Source organism: Halictus rubicundus, chromosome 6, assembly GCF_050948215.1.
Source record: "Halictus rubicundus isolate RS-2024b chromosome 6, iyHalRubi1_principal, whole genome shotgun sequence".
NCBI lineage: Eukaryota > Metazoa > Arthropoda > Insecta > Hymenoptera > Halictidae > Halictus > Halictus rubicundus.
In genome coordinates this window covers 1,848,610-1,871,980 of record NC_135154.1, presented here as the reverse complement: position 1 = coordinate 1,871,980, position 23,371 = coordinate 1,848,610, and the positions used below count along the sequence as shown (strand labels likewise).

Sequence of the window (23,371 nt, the reverse complement as noted above, 5' to 3'; positions counted from 1 at the left end):
TATATATGATCCATTCTTTCACAATTCCTGCAGTATGCTTGGGATTCTTATCTTGTTGGAAGTGGAAGTCTTCCAATAATCCTAATTTGCGGGCACTTTCTTTAAGGTTGTTCCTTAAAATATTTAAATACTTATATTTATCGAGTATTCCACCAATGAATACCAAATTTCCGGTGCCACTTGCTGCCATGCACCCCCACACCATAACCGATCTACCTCAGTGTTTCACTGTTTAGTGTAAATTTTTTATTTCCAATTCCGTATTTCGTTTTCTCCAAACATAATTTTGACCATCTGAGGCAAAGATGTTAAATTTAGACTCATCCGAAAAGATGACTTTATCTCAGAAAAAATGATCTTTATTGAGATATGCTTTTGCAAAAACCAGTCTTTTTTTCGATTTACCGCATTAATATATGGCTTCTTTCGTGGTACACTTCCATGAAAATCATTATTTCGTAAGATTCGTCGACATAATTCGGGATGAACTTCTTTATGAAACATATCAGCTACCATATTTGTGAGTTTAGGAGCGGATATAGTAGGATCTTTTTTTATTTCGCGAATGATAATTTTCTGTTCTCTTTCAGTTAATTTCTTTCGTCGACCTGATCGAGCGTTGTTCGCAATTGTTCCTTCATTTTTTGATTTTTTAATAATATAATGTATTGTAGACTTACTTCTGTTTATAATTTCTGCAATCTCGTTATATGATTTTCCATCCTTGTGCAATCGAAGTATCATTTCTCTTTCACACTTTTGTGTTTCTGACTTTTTAGTCTTCGTTTTAACTACTACTGTGCACAGTTCTACGTTGCTGTTACGGAAACGATGCCTTAACAACAACTGAGCGTACCAATGTTTTCATTTAGTAGTAATGTGTACATTCCTTTCTAAGAAAGATGAAAACATATCAACAGCGTTACAGCGTTCGAATACTTTTGTGAGTCACTTATTACGCGTGTTTCTAATAAATATATCATAACTTCTGCCTACGCTGTTGAATCCTTTTCAAATTTTACTGACATAATCTTGACGCTTCCCCCTTACTACAGATACCAAATTGTTCTATACAGATTAGTTTAATACATCTTATTTTATCCATTAAAATTTGTAAACGTAAGCGTTCGAATACTTTCGTGAGCCACTGTATGTACTTGAGCGACCACATCGGTAGCACCGACCGGACTCTTCAACAGGGGGTAAGGATTGTTATTGGGATTGAGACTCCTTCCGCTTAATTACTTCTTTTTGACTCTCCATGCTTAGTGGTGTGAAGTTATCTCTTCATAATTGTTGTTGCAGTTGAGGTTCTGATTTGTTCTGTTAGTATTTAGTTAACTATACTATTTATATGTCGTGAAGTTTTTTGGATGATCCAGTTGTCCACTCCATATCCGATTCGTCCGAGAATATTTTTGAACACCATGATGGCGTCACCCACGGACCCAGAACCCTAAGGACCCAAGAACTCAGGTCTCTGATAGATTACCTTTGTGGAACATTTCTGTTTAGAAACCAAGTAATCTATCGCAGAATTTGGTATTTCGCCGCGCAACCACACCTCAAATTCTTTTTCGTGGACTCACCAATCACTTCGTGTTGCTGTGGACTGCAACAGTACTTCTGTACAGTACTGAGGAACGGATACTGCAGAGGTTCCTCGAAACCGCGCTCGTAGGCTTTTCGGAACTAAAAGGGGTTACCGAGTAAGGAGTAGTATTATGCGAAGGTAGCTAAACTACTACGGAAAGGAGTAGTAGAACCTTCGCGTAGCGAGTGGTCCAGCCTCATCGTTATTGTGAAGGAGCCCAATGACAAATGTCGATTTTGCCTTGATCTCCGGAAGGTCAATGAAACTTTCAGAAAGGAACTGTACCCCTTTCCATCTTTATCAGCTTCAACTGGCCTTCCAGAAAGTGGCGCATCTTCAACATCAAATTTGCTGTAATGAAATTTTTCAAACCAGTTTTGGCACTGGCGTTCAAACACAGCGAATAATTTTGTCTTGCTTGAACAGCATTTTTTACCTTTTCGATAATAATAAAATAAATTATGCCGAAAATGCTGCTTTCAACTTTCCATATTTGATAGGGCATCAAACAAAAACTATTGCGCAGATTAAACAAACTTTTTCGCAAACAAGCCTTGATATATCGGCTGTCAAAATATATATTGACAATGCGGCTTAAGTGTGAAATTAGCTGCGAAAAAATACAATTACGCCATCTATTGGGAAAAAAACGAAATTACTTTCCGAACAACCCAATAGTTTATGTCCATCTAGGTCTTTTATAATCCCCCCACCCCCGGTATACTACCTGGTGCAAATGAAGCAGACAGCGGCTAGCCTGATGTCACCGCAGGTGGTCACTCTTATTTGGGTGTTCCTTAAGGAGGAATGGAGAGACGGATGGACGCTCCTCCTCATTGACGCGACGAAAGAAACCGGTACCACGGAGGAGCCCGACCTCCGATCTCGAATGGAGGACTACCTGGATATCAACCTGAGGGAGGTATCGCAGTATTTTGAGCTGAAAGCCCAGGAGTGGAGCACGGCCCACGGAGATGAGGCAGAGTCTGAGGAGGAGAGGATCCTCCCCTGCGCGGACAAAATTTCCGAGGACCCCTGGGAGGAGTCTGTGACCTCCTCCCCCTTTCCCACCCAACCCCGAAAAAACCCAGGATAACTGAGAATTATAGTAGGTGAGACCACACCCATGCCACCTGCACCGATCGACGGGGATCAAGATCTCCGGATTCGTGTCGCTGAAACCTCCGTCGCGATCGGGCCCAGGATGAGGTACCTGGGCCAGATCATAGACGACCGCTGGCGATTCGATGGACACTTTGAGCTCCTCGCCCCCCGACTAGAGAGGACGGCAGCCGCATTGGCGCGGCTGCTGCCGAATGTCGGGGGGCCGGATTTGAAAGTACGCCGCCTCTATACGGAGGTGGTGCGGTCTATAGCCCTGTATGGGGCCCCCGTATGGCACCGCTCGCTCGAGGCCAGCACGCCCAGCCGCAAACTCTTAGAAAGAGTGCGGCGGCGGCTGGCCTTGCGGGTCATACGGGGGTACCGCACCATCTCCACCGAGGCGGCGGGACTCCTCGCCGTGATTCCACCCTTCACTGTGGTGGCGGCGGAGCGGGCGAAGCTATACCACATCGCCCGCTCCTTCCGCCGCCCGCCGGGGGTGGAACTCACGCGCGAGGAGGAGGAGGAGCTCGAGGGCCAGAATCGCCAGGCCCGGACGGAAAGTTTATCGGAGTGGAGGGCGCTGCTAACGCCCTCCACACGTCCGATTGTCCGGGCCCTCCTGCCCATATTTTACATATGGTGCGGGAGGCGGGGAAGGTTGACCTTCCGCCTCACGCAGGTGCTCTCCGGCCACGGTTGCTTCGGAGAGTACCTGCATAGAATGGGGCGGGAGCCGACTGCGCGGTGCCACCACTGCGGCGAAGATGTCGACACGGCGCGGCACACTCTGGAGGAGTGCCCTGCTTGGGCCGGGCCGCGCCGTGTCCTGAGAGCCGCAGTGGGCGGGTGGGACCTCGCGCTGTCGACCGTGGTCGACCACATGGTCGACAGCGTGGGGTCGTGGAAGGCGGTGGCCTCCTTCTGCGATGAAGTTATGAAGCAGAAGGAGGCCGCCGAGCGGGCCCGGGAGAGGGACCCGGGCTCCGCGAGGAGTATCTGGGCGTGGGGTCTCCCCCGCGTTAACGTGTTCCCCCGGTGGTGGGGGGGCGGAGTGGGGTTGGCGCGGGGAGGTTCCCCGCTCCCTGTCATGCCCCCACCATTGGGGGCGGTGAATTTGGGGCCCGGGGTGTGAGCTGACCCGGGCTCCCGGGGGAGAGCATAGCTCCTCCCGTAATTGGCCGACACCCCCCGGGTTAGTTTCCCGGTGTGGGGGGGTGTCGGTCCGTCCCTCCCCGATTGGGGAGGGGGATCCGTGGGGGGTTTGGGGAAAGGAAGGGTCGGGGCGTGCCGGATCGCGCTTCCGACGGCCCTTCCTTCCGGTGGCGGCGTCTTCCTGCCTCGGCCGGGGCTGGTTCCTTCGGGACACCGGCCCCGAGTGGGGCACGAAGACTCCTGGAGCTGTGGGTGGACCGAGCTGGGGCTCGGGAAGCCCAATCCGAAGGCTCCAGGGATGGGGACACCGGGCGGATCCCCCCGCCCGGGGTCTTATAGCGTAGGCAATGGGGGAGGCTAACCCCCTCCCCCGGGGTGCGATGATAGCTGGGAATTGTCCTGTTGAGTACTCGCGTGATCCAGGCACCTCCCCCTATAGCTTAGGTGGGCGTGGGTTTTTTAGTGGGTAGCCTTCTGGGGAATTTTCTCCAGGGGTCGTCCCACATAACCCCGGCTTCCCCCAGGGAGTCGGAGTATGCGTAAAGTCATTTTCCCCACGAAAAAAAGGGTTAGGGTATTATCGCGGTGTGAGCTGACCCCGGCCCCGGGGGGGGGGAGCTTAGTTCCCCCCGTGGTGGGATGACACCCCCGGGAATATTCTCGGTGTGGGGAGGTGTCGATCCGTCCCTCCCCTAGGTGAGGGGGATCCGTGGGAGGGGTGGGGTAGGAAGGGTCGGGGCGTGCCGGACCGCGCCTCCCACGGCCCTTCCTTCCGGTGGCGGCGTCTTCTTGCCTCGGCCGAGGCTGGTTCCCTCGGGACACCGGCTCCAAGCGGGGCACGAAGACTCCGGGAGCTGTAGGTGGACCGAGCTGGGGCTTGGGAAGCCCAATCCGAAGGCTTCCCCCAGGAATCCGGGGTATGCGAAAAGCATTTCCTCACGAAAAAAAGGGTTAGGGTATTGTAGGGTATTATATGTCGCCTAGACTACTAAGTTAGCCGACGTCGAAATATCCCTACTACCGCGGAGTATACCCCCTGAGGGGCCGAGAAGCTCGCGAGCCGTCGCCGCCGAGAAGTGTAACAAACACGGTCGGGTATATCGGTGTGAGACCAGAAGACCACTACTAATCCAACAATAAAACTTCTTTATTTTCCATTTGTTTTTTATGAGACTTTCACCAACATATTCCTGGAATTTTTCTGATTAAAATGAAACCAAATATGATATAATTCCGATAATATTTAATTGTGTAATGAACGATGAAAGTTATTTCCTATTACAATTTCATTAACAGAAAATTAGTGTAAATATGATCCGAATTAGGGTCTCTTCATACTTGCCGGAGGCGAACGTTAGCATGGATACTACCACGATTTTCTAATCCATACGCACCGGAACCATAAAAAGCAACCTGAGAAGGCGCTCGAGATGCTCGCAACAAAAGCTAAGACCCGCACACAGCGGGGGTTCACTACCTAACTCCCGAACAGTTTACTCCCCTCTACATCCCGGATGCCTATGCATCCGCTGAGAGCTGGGCAAGCCGTTTTCGGCCGCCTGGCACAGGTCGCCTGGCACCGGCGGCCGCCACCTGGCACAGGCCGCGTGGCATCGGCCGCCGGTGCCACGACAGCATCCGCACACAATCCATGTTCGAAGTAGAGAAAAGAATATTGTTCATCTGAGTTGTAATGTTAAGAAGTAATGGTTCAAACTATAATCTAATTTAACGATGGAACGATGGAAATCAGCTTCACAAATCAATTGTAGCATAGTTAAATTATATCTTATATCTTATAAGTGATTATAAGTCAAAACTCCGGAGAACAAGTTTAAAATGATTAGAATTCATTGGTTGCAAGGTGTGTTCGAAAGCTGGTGGAAATAGTGGAAAATTGGAAAAGTGGAAGTACACGTACAACATTTGGTTCGCAAGCATCTACGGTTGTAAATCTTAGTACGCTAACGGTGTACAAGGTTCCGCATGTGCTGCATTCGGCTGGCTTAAAAATTACGAAAGTGGTGGGTACAATCGGAAGGATTTTTAATTTATGACGTCCATGGTCGGTAGGTCGTCGATAGGGATTTTTATACCTGGCCTTGGTCGCGTTCTTGTCGCGTCGTACGTAAGGTCTTACGACGCAACCCAAAAAAAAACCATTTTAACGTCGCCATTCTTTCAGTGCCACCATTTTTGGGGAGTCTATCGTTAGGTCTGCCTATGCTCATCTCCGCCGCGCCCGCAGACCCAGTATCTTGGCTTCGACGTCACACGCTACATAGTATATGTGACCGCTGTAGCCAATATATCGACTGTCGCCGAAAGTACGTGTGAAACGAGGCCTGTCCCTTGCACTCTTATCCAATCGGCCGCGTATTCGTACCTATGCTCTGTCCAACGAGACCGAGGCAGTGAAGCACCCAGCGTGCGTCCTTTGCTAATTGTCTTGCAAGGGTAACTTCAACTCTGTCGCACTCGAGCGCCTATGTTTACGTCTACTGTCTCGTCTCATTGGACAAGATATAGATACGCCATCGCATTCCTGCCAGGGAACCTTCCATCTAATCATTTTTAGGTCATTATAGACAAGAATTCAGAAGTTTTCCATATACATTTTTTCGTGTCGTAAGACAAAACGATGCAATTTATGTGGAATTAATTCTTCTTATTCTACAAGTTACCATGTGATTGAGTCATTACACACGATATCGGACACTTTTGGGTGTATTGTTTCGGATTTCTTCCAGTTTCACTTGGACCACAACACATTTCAATGTCATCAAAAGTCGAGACATAGTCCCCCAAAAATGATCGAATTCACAAGGCATGACCCCCTTCCTAACGTGAATACTTCCTATAAAAAAAAAAACAACTATTCTCGTTTTTACAATATATGTATAATTTACGTTAATATATAAGGATGTGTGATGCTGTTTCACGAAGAGGTAGGAACGATTCCTATTTCCATAATGTTCTAGAGGAGAGATACCGATAGTTTACCTAAGGACCTGTAGAGCCCCGAGAAACCTTTTTTTTGTGCCACGCACAGCAGGGAACTGTCAACGCGGTCTCGAAAGGCCATCTGGTAATGATCAGCCACTTGCTCAGCCGCCGGACAACGGCGGTCTCTGGGAATAGTCAAATGGCCGGAACGAAGGCGCTCGAGCTTCGACAGAATATCGGCAACACGGCATTTGGACCTATAGTCCGTACGTAAAACCCTCCGGTCCCGGCAAGTATGAAGAGACCTTTATACCGTGTTTGGTATCATTTTCATAAAAAAAAATGCCACGAATATGTTGGTAAAAGTCTCATAAAAAGATAATAAAAAATAAAGAAGTTTTGCTATTGAATTAGTAGTGGATTTCTGGTCTCACACCGATATACCCGACCGTGTTATGTTACACTTCTCGGCGGTGGCGGCTCTCGAGCTTCGGCCCCACACGGGGTATACCCCGCGGTGGTGTGAATAGTTCCAATGACCTTTAATCGCGAGGCTTGCAGTGACTTATATCGGGAATTCACTGTACATATCGTGGTAAAATGAGAAGCAGGTCCCTGGCAGGATTCATGGGGGGTTCCATGTACAGGGGTTGTGTACCTGGCCTTCAAAATGGGTCCTTGGCAGGATTGCGATGACGTCAGTGCGAATGCGCAATCGATTGGATCAATGTGGAAGGGGCACGCTTCGTTTCACACGTATTTTCGGTGGTAGCCGAAATATTGGCTAAAGCGGTCACACATATACTATGTAGCGTGTGACTTCAAAGCGTAAACATTGGGACTACGGAAGCATCAGAGGTGGGGATAAGCGGACCTAGACTCCTCTTGCCCCTTTTAGTGGAAGTAAAGTCTCCTGATGATCCTGTCATCTTCAAACCATAAATGGGGGTGCTAGTGGAAGGTGGAGTGTTAGAGGGTACTCCCGGCCTGCACATCACTCCCTATAAAACGGGGACGATCGCTGAAGAGTTCCCCACTTTCCCGGGGTTGGAATGGCCCCGGAAGTAGAACGCAAATGCATTAAACCACCCCCATTCTAAACAATAAACAAAATAGGCTCCTCTTGCCCCTGTGCCGTTCCAAGCCTCTTCTTCTCATCTCACCACGATACATACATATATGGTCCAAATACAACTTTTCATCGATAACAGTTATTAGCAACGAAAAAGATTTTGATGAACTATTTTAATAAAAAGAAATGGTTGTCGTGTAACTTTTTTCATTTTGGTTGTTACAGCTAGGCATAGACCATGGTCAACATAATCGACGAAATACGTAATTCTACGATGATATAGCAACGTAAAAAAGGTTTAATAAAAAAGTTAATCAACATGAGATGAAAATTTGATGGAATACATAATTACGGAAATTTATAAACTCAGAATAAAAATGATGTGTTTCTTTCGTACCATGAAAACCATGAACAATTATTTCATAGTAATCGACATGATATAAGGCTTGACAGCTTTTTGTCAACGCAAGAATCTAATTAATTACAAATAATACCACATTTTCCGTCTCAATGATTCGTGAACAGTTCCGTTACAAAATTTTCAATATGGAATGAAATTGTCATTGAACTGGATCGAAACCTTCAAAAGTGTTAGGTAAAATACCAAAAACAGTAATTAGATTAAAAACCGATATAAGTAATATATTTTCATATTTACAAGGACTTTTAATTATAAGGTTTAGTAACCGGATAGTTGAATATATGGATGTATGTATACATAATATGTGTGTTGCGCTTGTAAAAATATAAAGTGCGTTTTTCCAAAACGTATTTATTTCGTCGACGTGGAAAAAACCTTCGGGGAAAAGAAGAGAAGCAAGAGGCACATACAATTTCTTCCGCAAACATTTCTGTGCTCTCGATTCCTCAAGAATGCCGGGAAAACCGTCGAGCGTCCGAGGAAAAAGGGAAAAACAAAAATAAATAAGACACCAATCGACGTAACGAGTACATTTTGAAAGAACGCCACAAATAGATATGCTTTCACTGAAAGCGATTAATTTTCCAAGAACTTCCTTTGCGTTTCTTGGTACAGCGAACCGCTGCAGCATCGGTTGAAGTTGTATTCTTTCAACAAACAATTCTCCTGTTCGTTGAGTCGTGAAAATCCCCGAAAATTCTTCCACTCCTGCACCAAAATCGATTACGTAGATAATTCTAGTCGAACTTTTTCAAACCGTTTTGATTCTCTCTGTTCCTTAAAACAACATTTTTTGGATTGCAAAACCTCCCGACCTTTTTCGATTGGAAACCACGTGGTCGCTGAATCGTAATAAATCACAGAAACTTTTCATCCTGTTTGGAAACTGTTTTGAGTATTCTCATCGAGTTGGATAATTTGTTACAAATTTTCACTGATAGAATTATTGATCTTTTCGTTAACCCCGCAGTAAGGCGTTCACAAACAGTGAGAGGATCGATAGATTCGAAATGTCTTCGGAATTGTGGATCTACGAGCGAAAAACATGATCCTCGTTCGCAGCGTTTCGGAAGGCACGTAGTGAAGAATCATAGTCGAATGATATAAAAATGCTTTCCCGAGGAGTCTAGGACGAAGATAGTAACGGTTTCGATTATCGAGCTCGTTCCATTCCCCTTAAAGCTTGACTCGGCACACCGGGCGGCAGTGCCGTAGATTCCCCGCCCCTAGCTTCCGGGTCATTGCTGGCTGCTTCGGAAGCCTTGAATCGTTTGTATTTCCCTGAAATAACAAACAGGATCATTTTTTTCAAACTGCACAACAAACGCCGGAACAACTGCTGCGAAAAAGAGGTATTACACACATACGATACCTCCAATGGATCCAAAAGTATACTAAAAGTATACTTAGTATACTAAAAGTGTACTAAGTTTGTATTCTAAATTTCTGATGCTCGAGAAATTGTCTGTTTAAACTGTAATCATTTTGTGAACATTATTAGTACAACAATAAATCTGGACTTATTTTAAAGCTTGTAGCCTCTACTTTTTCAAACCATCATCCATATTTTTCTAGGATATTTTCACATGATACAGCTGGTAAAAATCTGACGATACTTTCTTGGTTGATAATGCTCCGAATTGAATCGTTTGTGAAAACATTAAAACAAAATTTTTCTGATTTTTTAGTGATTTGATGATTGAAGCTTCCTCTTTACAACGACTGCTTAAAACTTGGAAAAAATAAGGAACGAGTTCGGTCGTGTAAACCTTCACTGTGTAGCCTATATTATCGCAAAATTGGCAGCACAACTTTCATTCAAAGCTCAATAAATCGATATAAAGAAAAAATCGTACATAAACAATTGCAATTTTTTCAAAGTTTTTTCATGTAATAAACTATTAGGTAGGCAAGAGAGTAATTTCGGTTTCTTGAGGTGAAACAAAACCCATTTTTTTTTATACAAATAATAAACTTTAATCAATAAAATATTTTCCATTTTGTTCGATGGTCTTTTAATTTCATATAACTTTTGGTCCTTATCAACAAGAAACTGAACAAATGTGATTTCTGGTCATCATCTTTAGTTTTACCACTCAAAAGGTTTTGTAAAAATTCGAAATAAATGACAGTCTGATGGTACAAGGTCCGAGCTGTATGATGGATGTGACATCACTTCCCAACCAAGCCTCAATCATTTTTTACAAGTTATCAAAGACGCGTGTGGAATGCGATTTCTTTGCGATTTGCCAATTCTGGCCGTTTTTCTTTGATTGCTTCTTCCAATTTCATTAGTTGTTGACAGTAAACATCTGAATTGATGGTTTGGTTCCTTGGGAGCAGCTCAAAATACACAACGCCTTTATAGTCTCACCAAATTCACAGCATGATCTTTTTTTGATGCAATTCAGCTTTCAAGCTGGTTTGTGCTGGCTCATTACACTTGGACCATGGCCACTGTCGATTGGTGTTATTGTAAACAACTCATTTTTCATCACCAGCGATGATTCGCTTCAAAAAAAGGTCGATTTCATTTCGTTTGAGAAGCATATCGCATATGGTGATGCGTTGTGTTAAGTGAATTTCTCTCAATTCGTGTGCAACCCAAATATCGAGCTTCTTAACAAGTCCAACATATTTTATTATTATTTATTATTATTATTTATTATTTTATTTCAATTATTGTGTATGATACATTTAACCTCTCGCACAATTATATGACGATCCGATTCAATTATGCCTTTCATTTGATTACCATCAACTTTCAGTCGATCGATCAAAACGTTGGTAACTTTTAAGTAAAAAATCCAGAACGGAGTTGTTTAAAAAAATTCTGACACGTGCATTCCGTTAAGCAATCAACACCATTTTGCCTTTACGGAAATAAAAACGAGAGTCAAAAGACTTTTTACATTCCATTTTAAATTGACACTTAACCCACAATTCTAAATAAAATTACGCGCAATTGGCTGCAAAATTAAGCTAAAAGTTACAATTATCAAATGCCGAAAGGAAAAAAGCATAACCTTAACAGAAGTCATTGAAACAAAACATAACGCCAACTAGTACTCCTTGCGGACTCGTTGAGTTTTAAAAGTTATATGAACAAACTTTACTCTTCACTTTCTACTTATTTTTTCTGATTTAAAGTTATTCTGTTTTCGATTGCATTATAAATACATACAATATCACGAAAGCAATATAAATAATATGGAAAGTATATAAGCACGAAAGGAGAGTTAAAAGTAATGTGTATTTGCATTGAGCTCGATTGAAGGCTGTATTATACATTGTGAATTCTTTGACAATTTTTGTATAAAAACTTAAAAGTCCAAGTTGTTACGTTATCTCTGATAATTGAAGGTACTTACTAGCTAGACGGACCAAAGTGACACCCCACCAAATGCTCCAACCCCATCCGACCAGGCAGAATAAAACGGTGAACAATTGGCCCACTCCAACCACCAGATTCACCACGAACGCACCTAGCCTCGATTTTAGTCCAGCAACCGCTGAAAATCTCGGTTGGCCGGAGCACAGGTTGAAAATACCACTCCAAACGGTGCCTGAAAACAACAATACTGTTTAAATCTGCCAAATAATTACTTTCCTGATTTGAATTATTGCTTCAATCTTACAAAATAAACCACTTTAACACTCCGAGTGCCTAATTAACCCCATACGATTTTCGCAGCGTTAGAATCCATTCCCCAATAAAATAAAACTCATCACCCGAATCTATCACTATCCATTTGTGTTTTTAATCTTCTCACAATATTGTATGTACTATTTTCATAATATCGTAATAAGCATTACATAATAAGATTTTGCGTAATATGTGAAGTAGATTTACCAGAACCGGGCAGTAAAACGTTCCAAACCAAACAAAACCAAGCGAGAGGAACTGGTAAACACGGAATGGCGCCACGCATTAGGGAATTGTGTTCCACCAGAACGTCCGGTATCTTAGCCTTCGGTTCCTGTTGTTAAATATAAAGATTTTTATTTAATGATAATTCGATTTAAATAGGTTACAAATGTATACTTATTGTTAGTACAAAAACATGGAATGTTGAAACTACAGTGTCTACTCGATATATGTCCAAAATACGAGTCTGGCCAGGGACATATATCGGCTGGAAGATACTATTCTTTGATACACAGCCGAACGTAGAAAAGGACAGCGAAGCTTGAGTGATCTCGGTCGCCGAGGAGTGTAAACATACCAGGTGTACCGATTAATAATTCTTAATTTTTTTTTTTTAAGGAAAATAATTTAAATTTGGGATAAAGGAAAGAAATGCTTTGTTCAAAGTATGCACTACCGCTAGCTATGCATTTTTCCCATCTGCCCTTCAATTTGTGGATACCATCCCAAAAAAATCGTTCACATTTTAAGGCGAACCAGTCATCAAGCCATTTTTTGACATCTTCGTAATTGTTTAAATGTTCCTGGGAAAGTGTGTGAATAGTGTTCCTGATTTCTCAACATTTTTCATTTCTCGAGAAATGAGAAATAAGACTATATTTCTCGATAATTCTCGAGAATTCTCGAGAATTTTTAATTAAATAAAAAAATATTGGGAAACTTGTACCAAACTTTTATAAAGTGAAACATTACGCTTTTGTTTTGAAATGACTTCTTAAGAAGCGTACTGCGTCTAATGTAGAATCAGACGATCTACATCTTTTTTTTTTGTAACAAAATCTGTAGCCGTAGAAAAACTTCTTTCATTTTGTGTGGATGTTGGCTTTATCGTATACGGAACATCCAAAAGTTGCTGAAGATTGGGTGTCCCTTTTCCAGTGGACTAAAAAATTTGGAATTCCTTTGTCAGAGTCCGGAATTTATTTTCTTCTGTCGCTAAACTCTTGACACTAAATTCTTGAAGGCTATCTGCAATTTCTAATTCTAACTGTTTTTCCAGTGATAGTTCCTCATTCTGAGAATCTGAAAGTTTTTCACTATTTTCATAAGAATCATTGTTATATTTTCCAAGAAGTCTGCTTAGAATTTGTTTTGTCATTTTATACATATCTGCCTTGGATGTTAAATAAAAAAATGTATCTTCTGAATCTTTTTGCAGAGATTCTGGATTATGCAGATATTTTATAAGGGATACAACAATCTTGTCTCTTCTTTTAGATATTTCTTCTTTAATAACAATAAGAAACTCATTATTCAATTCAGTATTCAGTTTGTCTAAAGTTTTAATTAAGAATTTATATGTTATAAAATAAACGAGATTCGTAAGAATTTTCCTAAATTTAAATATCTTGAGAAATACTCGAATTTTTCTCGAGAAATGAGAAATAATCAATTATAAAATTTCTCGAGAAATTCTCGAGAAGGACACTATATGTGAGCGATCGATGAAAACAGGTGGTAATCGAAAGGGGCCAAGTCTGGTGAGTACGGCGGGTGGAGCAAGAGTTCCCAGCCAAGTGCAGAAATTGTGTTTTTGACCACTTTCGCTGTGTGTGATGGAACGTTGTCGTGTTGCAAAATGGCTTTTCCGTGTCCTTCTAGCCCAATCTCGGCGCTTTTCGATCAATGCATGGTTCGAATTGATCATTTGTTGACGAAAGCGATCGGTGTTAACTGTTTCACCTGGTTTCATGGTAAGTTTCCACAAGGATACGACGGGTTCACTCGCATTTTTTTTTATTGAACAAGACATGCAGTATGTGCAGCAAATGTTCTTTATTTGGTTTGAAAATAAACATGTTCACCACAACAAAAATATGACGCTAACTCAAAATCGTTTGAACATCAACGGCGTTATGAAAGGTATTGTCATAGCAACAAAACAACATAAGAGTTTAGACCGTGAACATGAACTTGCTTCCAGTGCCATCCAGCGCAGAAATTAAGAATTGTTAACCGGTACACCTGGTGATACGCATCGGGTGTATCTTTATTTTTCATTATATTTTTATAAGGCTTTCACCACATATAAATATCATCGGAATTATATCATATGTGGTATCATTTTCATTAGAAAAATGCCGCGAACATGTTGGTAAAAGTCCCATAAAAGAATAATGAAAAATAAAGAAATTTTAGTATTGGATTAGTAGTGGTCTTCTGGTCTCCACTCTCTTGAACCACTCGAGCTTTGTGGCCTATCACTGGGTATACCCCGCAGCAATGGGGATATTTCTGGAACTTTTGTCGGCTAGATATTTGGGACATACATATATCGAGTAAGGACTGCATTTACAATTTGAAAGCGTAAAATACTCGATAAACGGAATAAAAGAACATCAGTAAATTGTGTTCACGAAATCAATACAATTTTCTTTTGATATAAGGCGACGATGTTTTTTTAACAACAAGAAAATCTCTAGCCCCTCTTTTTCTTTTGAAGTGGTCCGCTCGACACTGCTTAGTGCCAGAACGAGAGGGTGTATCATATTCTATCCTGTCTCAACAAAAGATGTCGCTGTACGGCCGACCACTTTATAGTATGCCAGGCAACTTTATGGGACCCATAAACTCTTGGCCCACTCAAAAACAATATCATCTGATAATCGTCTTATATCGAAAGAAAACTGTATTTGTAAAAATGAGAATGATTTTCTGTTTAGAAACTCCTAGGATTGAAAATAGGATTTGCGACATTTTCTCGTCAAAAGATACAGGATTACATCAAAAAAAAAGTTAAAAATTTTTAGTTTCCTGAGATAAAGTTTAACCACTATTATAAAATAATACCTCACGGTATGTGTCACTGCTACAATAATTAAAACTTCTTTTTCTTGAACAATTTCTTGAACAATAGGAGAAAAAATAAAATTTACATTTACTATAGTGCCCGATCAAGACTAAAAACAAAATATAATTTTATTTCAATAAATTCTGTTTGAAGTTTTTATAGGCATTTTGAGTCGATATTGTATGGCAAGGGTATACAATACATCAATATGGAGCTAATAAGAATATTTTGGTAGGAAAATACTGTAGTTAATTATTTCGAATGGAACGTTGTCGCGAACGAAATAGCAAACACTTCAGCAAAGATATTTGCTTCTCGAATGATCTTTTATTTGGATTCCTGAGTACTGCATGCTTTCAAAGTAAACTGTTTAGTTAGACTCTACATACAAGAAACGACATGTACTCAATTTTATTCACCTCTGATAGTGGGGGTGGTGCGACGCTGGTAAGACTGTGCTTGGCACGTATACTTCTTGTGCGTTCTGCTTCAGCCTTTTGCTTGCAGCAATTGCAACTGTGGAACAAACGACGACAAATCGTGCCGAATCTTCTTTCAGGAGGACAACAGACAGCTGCCTCGGCGGGCGCGATTCTTGATCTTCTTGAGCAACACTTAATTTCCCTGAGTCTTGTGCACCTGCAATACGTAGACAATTGAATATCAGTAAGAACTTCTGGTTAGTGATTCGAGGAATTGAATTTGACATGGTTCATGAACCATATTTCCTGCGAATGTACTACCGCTTTCCCTAAATTAAATAAACAGTGACTCACTAATCAATTTCTCGAAGTAATAAACGTAGAAAGCGTAAAATAATTAGTGTTAATGTGTCGATAAAACTTTTATCATGACTATTTCGAACACCTAATCTGTGTTCCAGGTGAAAGTCAATACCATCGGCGCGCAATCTTTTCGAATTAGAACATATATTTCTGTACATTAAGATTTTTACAACTAGCAATCAGTTCAATAGCTAAATACATTATGTCTACTGGCGTAAAAAATTAGGTCAGCAGAGATTTAATTAATTTTCTCACTTCTTCGATATTCTTCGTTTATAACGATTTCTTTTATAAAACTTCGCATATTTCAGATTCTTGCCACTCATTGTCAGTCAGAAAGAGATAATTACAAACGACCGTAGTTCTCGAAGCAGTTTATAAAATAAAATATCTGGCTTCCGAACGCGTTGGAGAAACATGGTTTATCAATTTAGCATGTAAATTTCTCTCGTTTAATGATTTAAATGCATACAGTGGGGCTATACATACAAGTGAAAACTAATCTGGTATACATATGTAGATTTTTAAATATATTAATATTAAGGAGAGAATAGGATCTCCTATTAAGGAAAGAAGGGTGTAGACGGATAAGGAGGTCAAAAGTGTCCCCAAACCAAATTGAATTTGCAATAGGTCATTCGACAGCTTATCCAAAGAAAATACTTTGTGCCAATTTTCAACCTTTGGAGTATTGGAACCAATACTCCTTGTAATCATTAATGACAGCGACGAAGACTAATGCAGCAGAGGGGTAAGAACTCTTCCATCGAAATACATGCATATTATTTAGAATTTAATATAATGTCCATCTAAGAAATTAATTATATGAGTCATATCAACATGGTACTTGTACGGGCATGGAAAAGGTAAGAAATAGCGGTTTTTGATTTTTTTAACTATGTGCCCCCACTTTGAAAAATCTGAAAAATGATATGTTAACAACCATAACGAAATGCTAAAACTGTAAAAATATAAACTTAGTGTCACATAACTTCTACAAGAAATCGGCATTTCAAAATTTTTTTATTTTTTAAAATTCGGTTTCGAAGCTAAAAATTCTGAAAAAGATGTGCATTCTAATAGCTAAAATATGCCCGATTTTTCAGAATTTTAAATTGATGAGGATAAGAAAAATTACGGAAAAACCTGATTTTCTTTGTCACCCCGTTACTACCCCCATGTCGATATATAAGGTTGAAAATTGGCACAAAGTATTTTCTTTCGATAAGCTATCGAATGATCTAGTGCTTTTGACCTCCTGGAATAGATTAAGCTTATTGTTAGCCTAAAATTAAAAAAGATTTAGTGACCTAGATTATTCTAAATTAGTCTAAAATTAATTCAAGAACACAGACTCTCCGGTATCGATCCTACATGTATTTACAATTGTTAATGTGTACTCTATGCAATCCGCAGTGATACCGAGCACGAAGTTTAAACGTATGATTTCTCTAGATGAGTGTTAACTTCTATCGTGGATTTTTATGAAAAATAATTTTACGCTAGAAAAATTGATTTATATAAATAATCTTTTTAAATTTTTTCTAGACGAGACGATTAAAATATTTTTAATACTCGTGGGTTTCAGAAGATTCTCCATACATACTTCTAATCTCACTATCAAACGAACATTCATGAAGTTAAAAAGTGTATAAATTTTACAATACATTTCAGTTCGAAGTTTTTTCCCTGAGATCATATTCATACAATTAAACATACTCGTACTATCCATCTACTTGAAAAGGAAGACTAACATAATTGTATGTGTGATATCTGTATGCTATTTAATTCTCTTTAAATTTTGTAAGAGTCTTTAGTACTTTAAATTAATAATTCTTGCTATTTCTGTTTGATTTTAACTGTTCATTTTATACAAGGCGTCCCAGGTTTCAACGAGTGTTTATACGGGTCGTGTTTACCATCTGCAATCAAAGGTAGCGTAATACTCTTGGCACTAGTAGAAATAATAATAATTATAAATCCGTACACAATTCTTATTTTTACTGTAACTTTTTTATAAAGCTTAAAACGACCTATATGTTGATATAACATTCTTTTCTTACATAGAATATAAAACCTTGCCCGTTGAGACCATAGACACCCTGTATAATAATAAATAAATAACTCAACTGAAGTCCTCCATATTGGTCCAGGAGCACTTCTTTGTCATTACCTGCATCTATTCTTGAATTTAGGCCAGCAGCCGCCAGCAGACCCACTATCCCTCGCGGCGGCAGGTTGTTGTTCAGTCTCATTCCTTGTCGTCACCATGGTAGTTGTCCTGGTATTGTTCCTGGGCCAGGCGAGCCCTTTGGGGTGGGTGCGACAAGCAAGACACCTCATGCTTGGACAGCACTGGCAACACCGACTCAAGGATCTTTTCCAGCGCGTGAAAAATCTCTCGGGTGGCCGTTCGCTAACGCCGTTCGCCGCTACCAACACCCTGCAATCGAAGGGCGGCCGCACCCCGACCCATGCTGTTAGCATTATTAAAAAACGCCTACTCGGCCTCCTTGATCGATCGACTTCGCGATAAAGGAGCCTTCGGCTAAGAAAGAATGAAACGACAGGCGTCAATGAAAGGAGCAATAACTACGCGGCTAATACAGTATTGATACAGGATGCTTCAAGGACAGCACTGGTTCCTTAATGTATTTTATCACCGTTTACCCGGGAGCATTCAAGCATCTCATAAATTTTTAGAGATATGACAAAAGTGTTATAATAATAATTATGTAGTAAATACTTCTAAAAACGGTATTGTAAAAGAGATTTCAAGGTCTACCTTGGTTATTTTTTTTCAATCGATTATAGGGCAAATCGATACACAGAGTGACTTGCCTAACTCCGGTGCCTATGTAGGACTGCACTATTTACATATACATAGGACCGTTCCACGCGAAATCGGACACTTTTCAAAGCACTGTTTCAGATTTTATCCAAATTTGGATATGTAGTAGCCTCATAGGATTTTTCGAAATCTTAAAAAATGTTAATTTTACAGATGTGAAAAGTAAATTGTGAACCTTTTTCATTAAATTATTACCGCTGAGCTAGTTTGCTAGTTGCTGTGCACTTGGTACAGTCTGTTACAGTAATATTCGGACACTTTTAAAAAGACAATCACTTTCTTAAGATTCGACCAAACGACTTTAATTTTCTCGAGATGTCAAAATAATTGATGTCCTAGCTGATGTAAAAGAAATTTTTTGGACAAATTGAAATTAGTTAAAATTGTGGAGAAAATTTCAAAGGTTGCTTTTTACAACTTTTTTATGTGGGCCTATATTGAAAATTTAAGGACTGCATTTGGTAATACATGTGTGTTGGTTATACAGTCGCGTCGGAAAGTATGTTGACACCTTCCCAATTGGAATAACTTTTTTAAAATTGGTCCAAATGACTTGAATCTTTTTTAGATGTTAGACCAACTAGTTTGCTAGACAATGACTAAACAAACATTTTTTAGATTGCAATTGGTTGGAATGATAAAAAATGAAAAGATTATGATTTTTCAACTTTTTTATCTGAGCCTGTAACGATAATTTAAAAAATGCGTTTTATAGATTTCGGTAACTTATATGCATACTGAAAATTTCATCGAAATCGGTCAACGTTGCAATGAGCTACAAACGTTTCAAGATGAAAGTTTAAGGGTGAAAGTCGCAGATTTTCGACCTTGCCAGGGAATTTAGTCCTTATGTGTTCCGTATATAATAAACGGAACAACTATAAAGCAATTGATATGATACCATGTTTGTTGCAATAACTCTGCAACTTAGCATTAGGTCACAATAATTTCCTCAACTCGTTCCACTTTAACTGCAAAACCATTTCATTTTTTAATAATCAATTTCAAACTCACTGTTTTTCGGTACCATTGAATTTACACGAAAATTTGTTTCCTTCCTTAATACTTTCGGTGAAGTAAAAATATCATGAAACTCTATTCAATTCTACTATATCTTGTATTTTTATAATTTTTAGAAAATTTTTTACACGATAAGTGCATAAAGTTAGAAAAATAAACAAACTTTGAAGCCTAGCAACATTCTCATAGCATGATTTTTTGAAGAAAAATTCAAACGATAATTTGAACAAAATTTGTACGCAAAGATACGCAATTAACGTATTAGCTTAAGAGAATCTTTATTGATAATTTACGTTGTTATAAATAGCAATCTAAACTTGTAAATGATATTACATCCCTTTACGCCTTCTTCTTTAATATTATTGGATTTATAATCTGATATTTTTATTTTGCAATTAAGCTCTCCCGCATATAGTTTCGAAAAAATAAATAGTAAATATCTAGCAGAAGAGATTTCTCGCCGATTTTGATACGCTTGAAATATATTGTCTGGGTCATTATTCTGAGCAACTTTTCCCTAAACTGTTAAAAAAAACTGTTAGGATGACTATAGCGTACTCCGCTTTTTTCCAACGACCGTATTTGTCCTTTATGACGGGGAAGAGGGAGGAGCTTCGCTTCTCCCACTGCACCCCCACCGAAAGAAATCTAACCCAAACTCTAATCAAAATTCGTTTAAAATGGCGAAGTTCGCTGTAGTGATCCTAACAGTTTTTTGCTGGAAGGTTGCTCAGGATGATGACGTTAACAACATATTTCAAGGGCATCCAAATCGGTGAGAAATCGTTAAAGTGTATACAGTGTTTACTCTATATATGTATGTCCCAAATGTCTATCCGATAAAAGTCCCAGAACTATCCCCACTGTCGCGGGGTATACCACGTGAGAGACCTTGAAACTCAAGAGACGACTACTAATCCAATAATAGAACTTCCTTATTTTTCATTACTTCTTATTTTCACTACTGTCTTTTTCTACGTTCGGCATGGATCAAAGAATAGTAATCTCCTGGCCGAGATATGTCACTGGCTAGACCCGTGTTTTGTCCATATATGGAGTAAACACTGTAATTACCGAAATGTTTTGATACGATAATACCTATGCAAAATTATTATCATTGTATCCGTAAGAATATAATATAAATGAATATTAGCAGTGTAATTTGAGCAGGCGAATAAATATTCTTTTCATATCTGCGCAGAAGTAACAAAAACATTTACAGTTTCGTATTCGGTATACAAACCTTTGTAGAAAAAGTTTCAAATTTGTTAAACATCGTAACGTTTCGAAACGGACTGTTATATCGGGCTACAACAGCCGACCGGAGACGATTAACACTTTCAACAATATTAAAAGACACCCCGGCAATCTAAGGAATTAGGTGCCCATTAAATCTCGGGACCCACCAAGGTCCGATACACAGCATCGGTAATTAATCACCGAAAATGATCCGCGCAACCAATCACCGCGTTATCTGAATCTAAATCGAAGCCCGTGTGACGGCGATCGTGGTACCAATTGAATCGTATCGATTCGTGCGTCGTCGCCGCATAAATCCAGCCTGTCCCCACTCCCTGTCCGGCGTGAATTCGCAGAACAAAATGTCGGGGATACGAAGAAATGTCGCGTAGAATTCGTATCGATCGTCGTTGAAGAGCAACGTGCGCAAAATTCCCCACGTGTGTGTCGGCCTGTTGCCCGGTCACGAACCTAACCCTTCCTTCCGAGTGTCTTTGGCGATTTCGCTTTGCATTCGATAAGCGAACGCACTCGCTCGGAAAAACCTTACCTTTCGACCCCAGGTGTTGAAGAACCGAGACGAGAATGGCCTCACGGGTCCGTTCGGTGAACGAACGAAACACGGTGACGCGATGACGCGGGACCGCACGGTGAACAGAAAAATCACACAACTTGCGGAGAATGATCGTCGGACAGCTGATCGATTCGTGGTGTTCGCAGACGAGAAGAAATCGTAACTGTTCTCAAGAGAGGGTGGCGAGCGAGCATCGCGGCTCTGCTCGTGTCGCACGAAGATTGCAGGTACCGCAGTCCACAGGGGTTGGCCGGACCTCGGTGGACGTACGGCGGTGAAACGAAGAGGGTGGTCAGCCGAGCAACCGGTCACGCAAAGATTTTCTCCTTCGGCCAGCCTGCACACACGTAGAACAAGGCTTTCTTCGGTTGACCGCGAAATCGATACGCCTGAAGTTCTTTACCTTAACACCGGCGCTTTTTCAAGACTGCCGGGTGGACCTACCAACTTCCCATCTCTTCGTCACACGCAGAGTTGGGCAAATTTTATTTTAAATAATAAATAATATAACCAATTAAATTAATATTTCATTTGCAAATAATAATTACATTTTTATTTCATTATAAAATCATTTAAACAATTCCACAAATAATGTATCTATTATTTCTAATTTGCAAATAAAATGTTATTTCTTATTTGGATTTTAAGAGAAAACAAATAATAAATAATTTGGCATAGTGGTGGACGAATTTCGAATTCATAGAGTAGGGGGACTGAGTTCGTCTACGTCAACAAACGTTCGCGTCAACAAAAATACAAGAAGAATTGAATTTGCGGTTTGAACTCGCGTCTCTCTTCGTGGACTCAATGATATCGATTGAAGACCCTTATTTCCTGCTTATGACTTTCCGAATAAATAATAAATAATAAATAATGTGCAATTAAATGATAATTAACAATTGAAATTGTATTTACAAATAAGAAATATATTTATTATTTAAATAATTATTTAGATCTATATAACTAATTATTTTTGTTTGTTACTTAAACTTCCAAATAACAAATCATTTTTTATTTAAATAATCATTCAAATGAAAAGTTACTTAAATGATGCCCAACTCTGGTTACACGACGTTCACATTTTTCTTCCTTCCACGTTTATTCAACCCGCGCGAGAGCAATTACACAGATTGGTAAAAAAAATGGAAATGTATAAGATCATTTGTTTTCTTGTTCTCGCCATTAAAAAGTAGCCGATGTTTTCGAATAACTGGAGAGCAAATTATGGCATCACGACGTTTCGTATTATTATAAGTACATATTTAAGAGCTACAGTAGAGTTAGAAATCATTAACCTATGACTTTTGCGAATACTAGGAACGGTTCTTCTAAACCAGTGATGGCGAACCTTTTTGAGAAATGGGTCAAATTTAGTTCATTATTTTCTTTAATATTAGCCCGTGGGTCACTAAGTCAGTGGCATCACTGAGGGGAGGGGCGGGATAAGAAGGGTACCAATAATTTGGAAACAAATTTTTAAAATAAAAAAATTTGAAAACAAATTTTGTTAACAGAAAAACTTGATAGTTGACTCCTTTTTTTTTGGTTCTCACTTTTAAAATCCTCTAAAAAAGGTTTACATTTCCTTTTTTTTTACAACTTTTACTTTTAGGGAAAAAATAAAGATCGACGTCAAACTATTACTATTATTTACCATAGTACTATTCGAAAAAAACATTACTGGAATCGCGTAGTTCTCGGATCAAAGGGGGTCTTTTAGGAAAGGAAATGATTATTACATATATTATATAATAATAAATAAATATGATATAGTATTTTCTTTTCGTTACTGCGGATCTTATGTATGCAAGGCGGAGCGGTGCCGCGCAATTATGCCCACCACTTTGAAAAATGATGTTTCAAGAATAACACGTTTAAAATTAAGGCTCGA

At 40.0% G+C, this 23,371-nt stretch overlaps 1 protein-coding gene across 7 annotated transcripts in view; it reads right to left on the bottom strand.

The window, feature by feature from the left end:
- Positions 1-8,177: 8,177 nt before the first annotated feature.
- Positions 8,178-23,371, bottom strand: part of Stum (mechanosensory transduction mediator stumble) — an 82,477-nt gene continuing 67,283 nt past the window's right edge. The window contains exons 5-9 of one of the 7 annotated variants that reach the window (XM_076789469.1): positions 17,970-18,239; positions 15,431-15,650; positions 12,146-12,272; positions 11,664-11,858; positions 8,178-9,573 (exon numbers count right to left, since the gene is read on the bottom strand). In XM_076789469.1, coding sequence (XP_076645584.1) covers positions 9,446-9,573; positions 11,664-11,858; positions 12,146-12,272; positions 15,431-15,650; positions 17,970-18,239 — 940 coding nt within the window. In that variant the 3' untranslated portion in view covers positions 8,178-9,445. Of the gene's footprint in view, positions 9,574-11,663; positions 11,859-12,145; positions 12,273-15,430; positions 15,651-17,969; positions 18,345-21,456; positions 21,818-23,371 lie in introns of those variants that run through there. The other 6 variants (XM_076789468.1, XM_076789470.1, XM_076789471.1 and 3 more) reach the window with 6 other exon arrangements.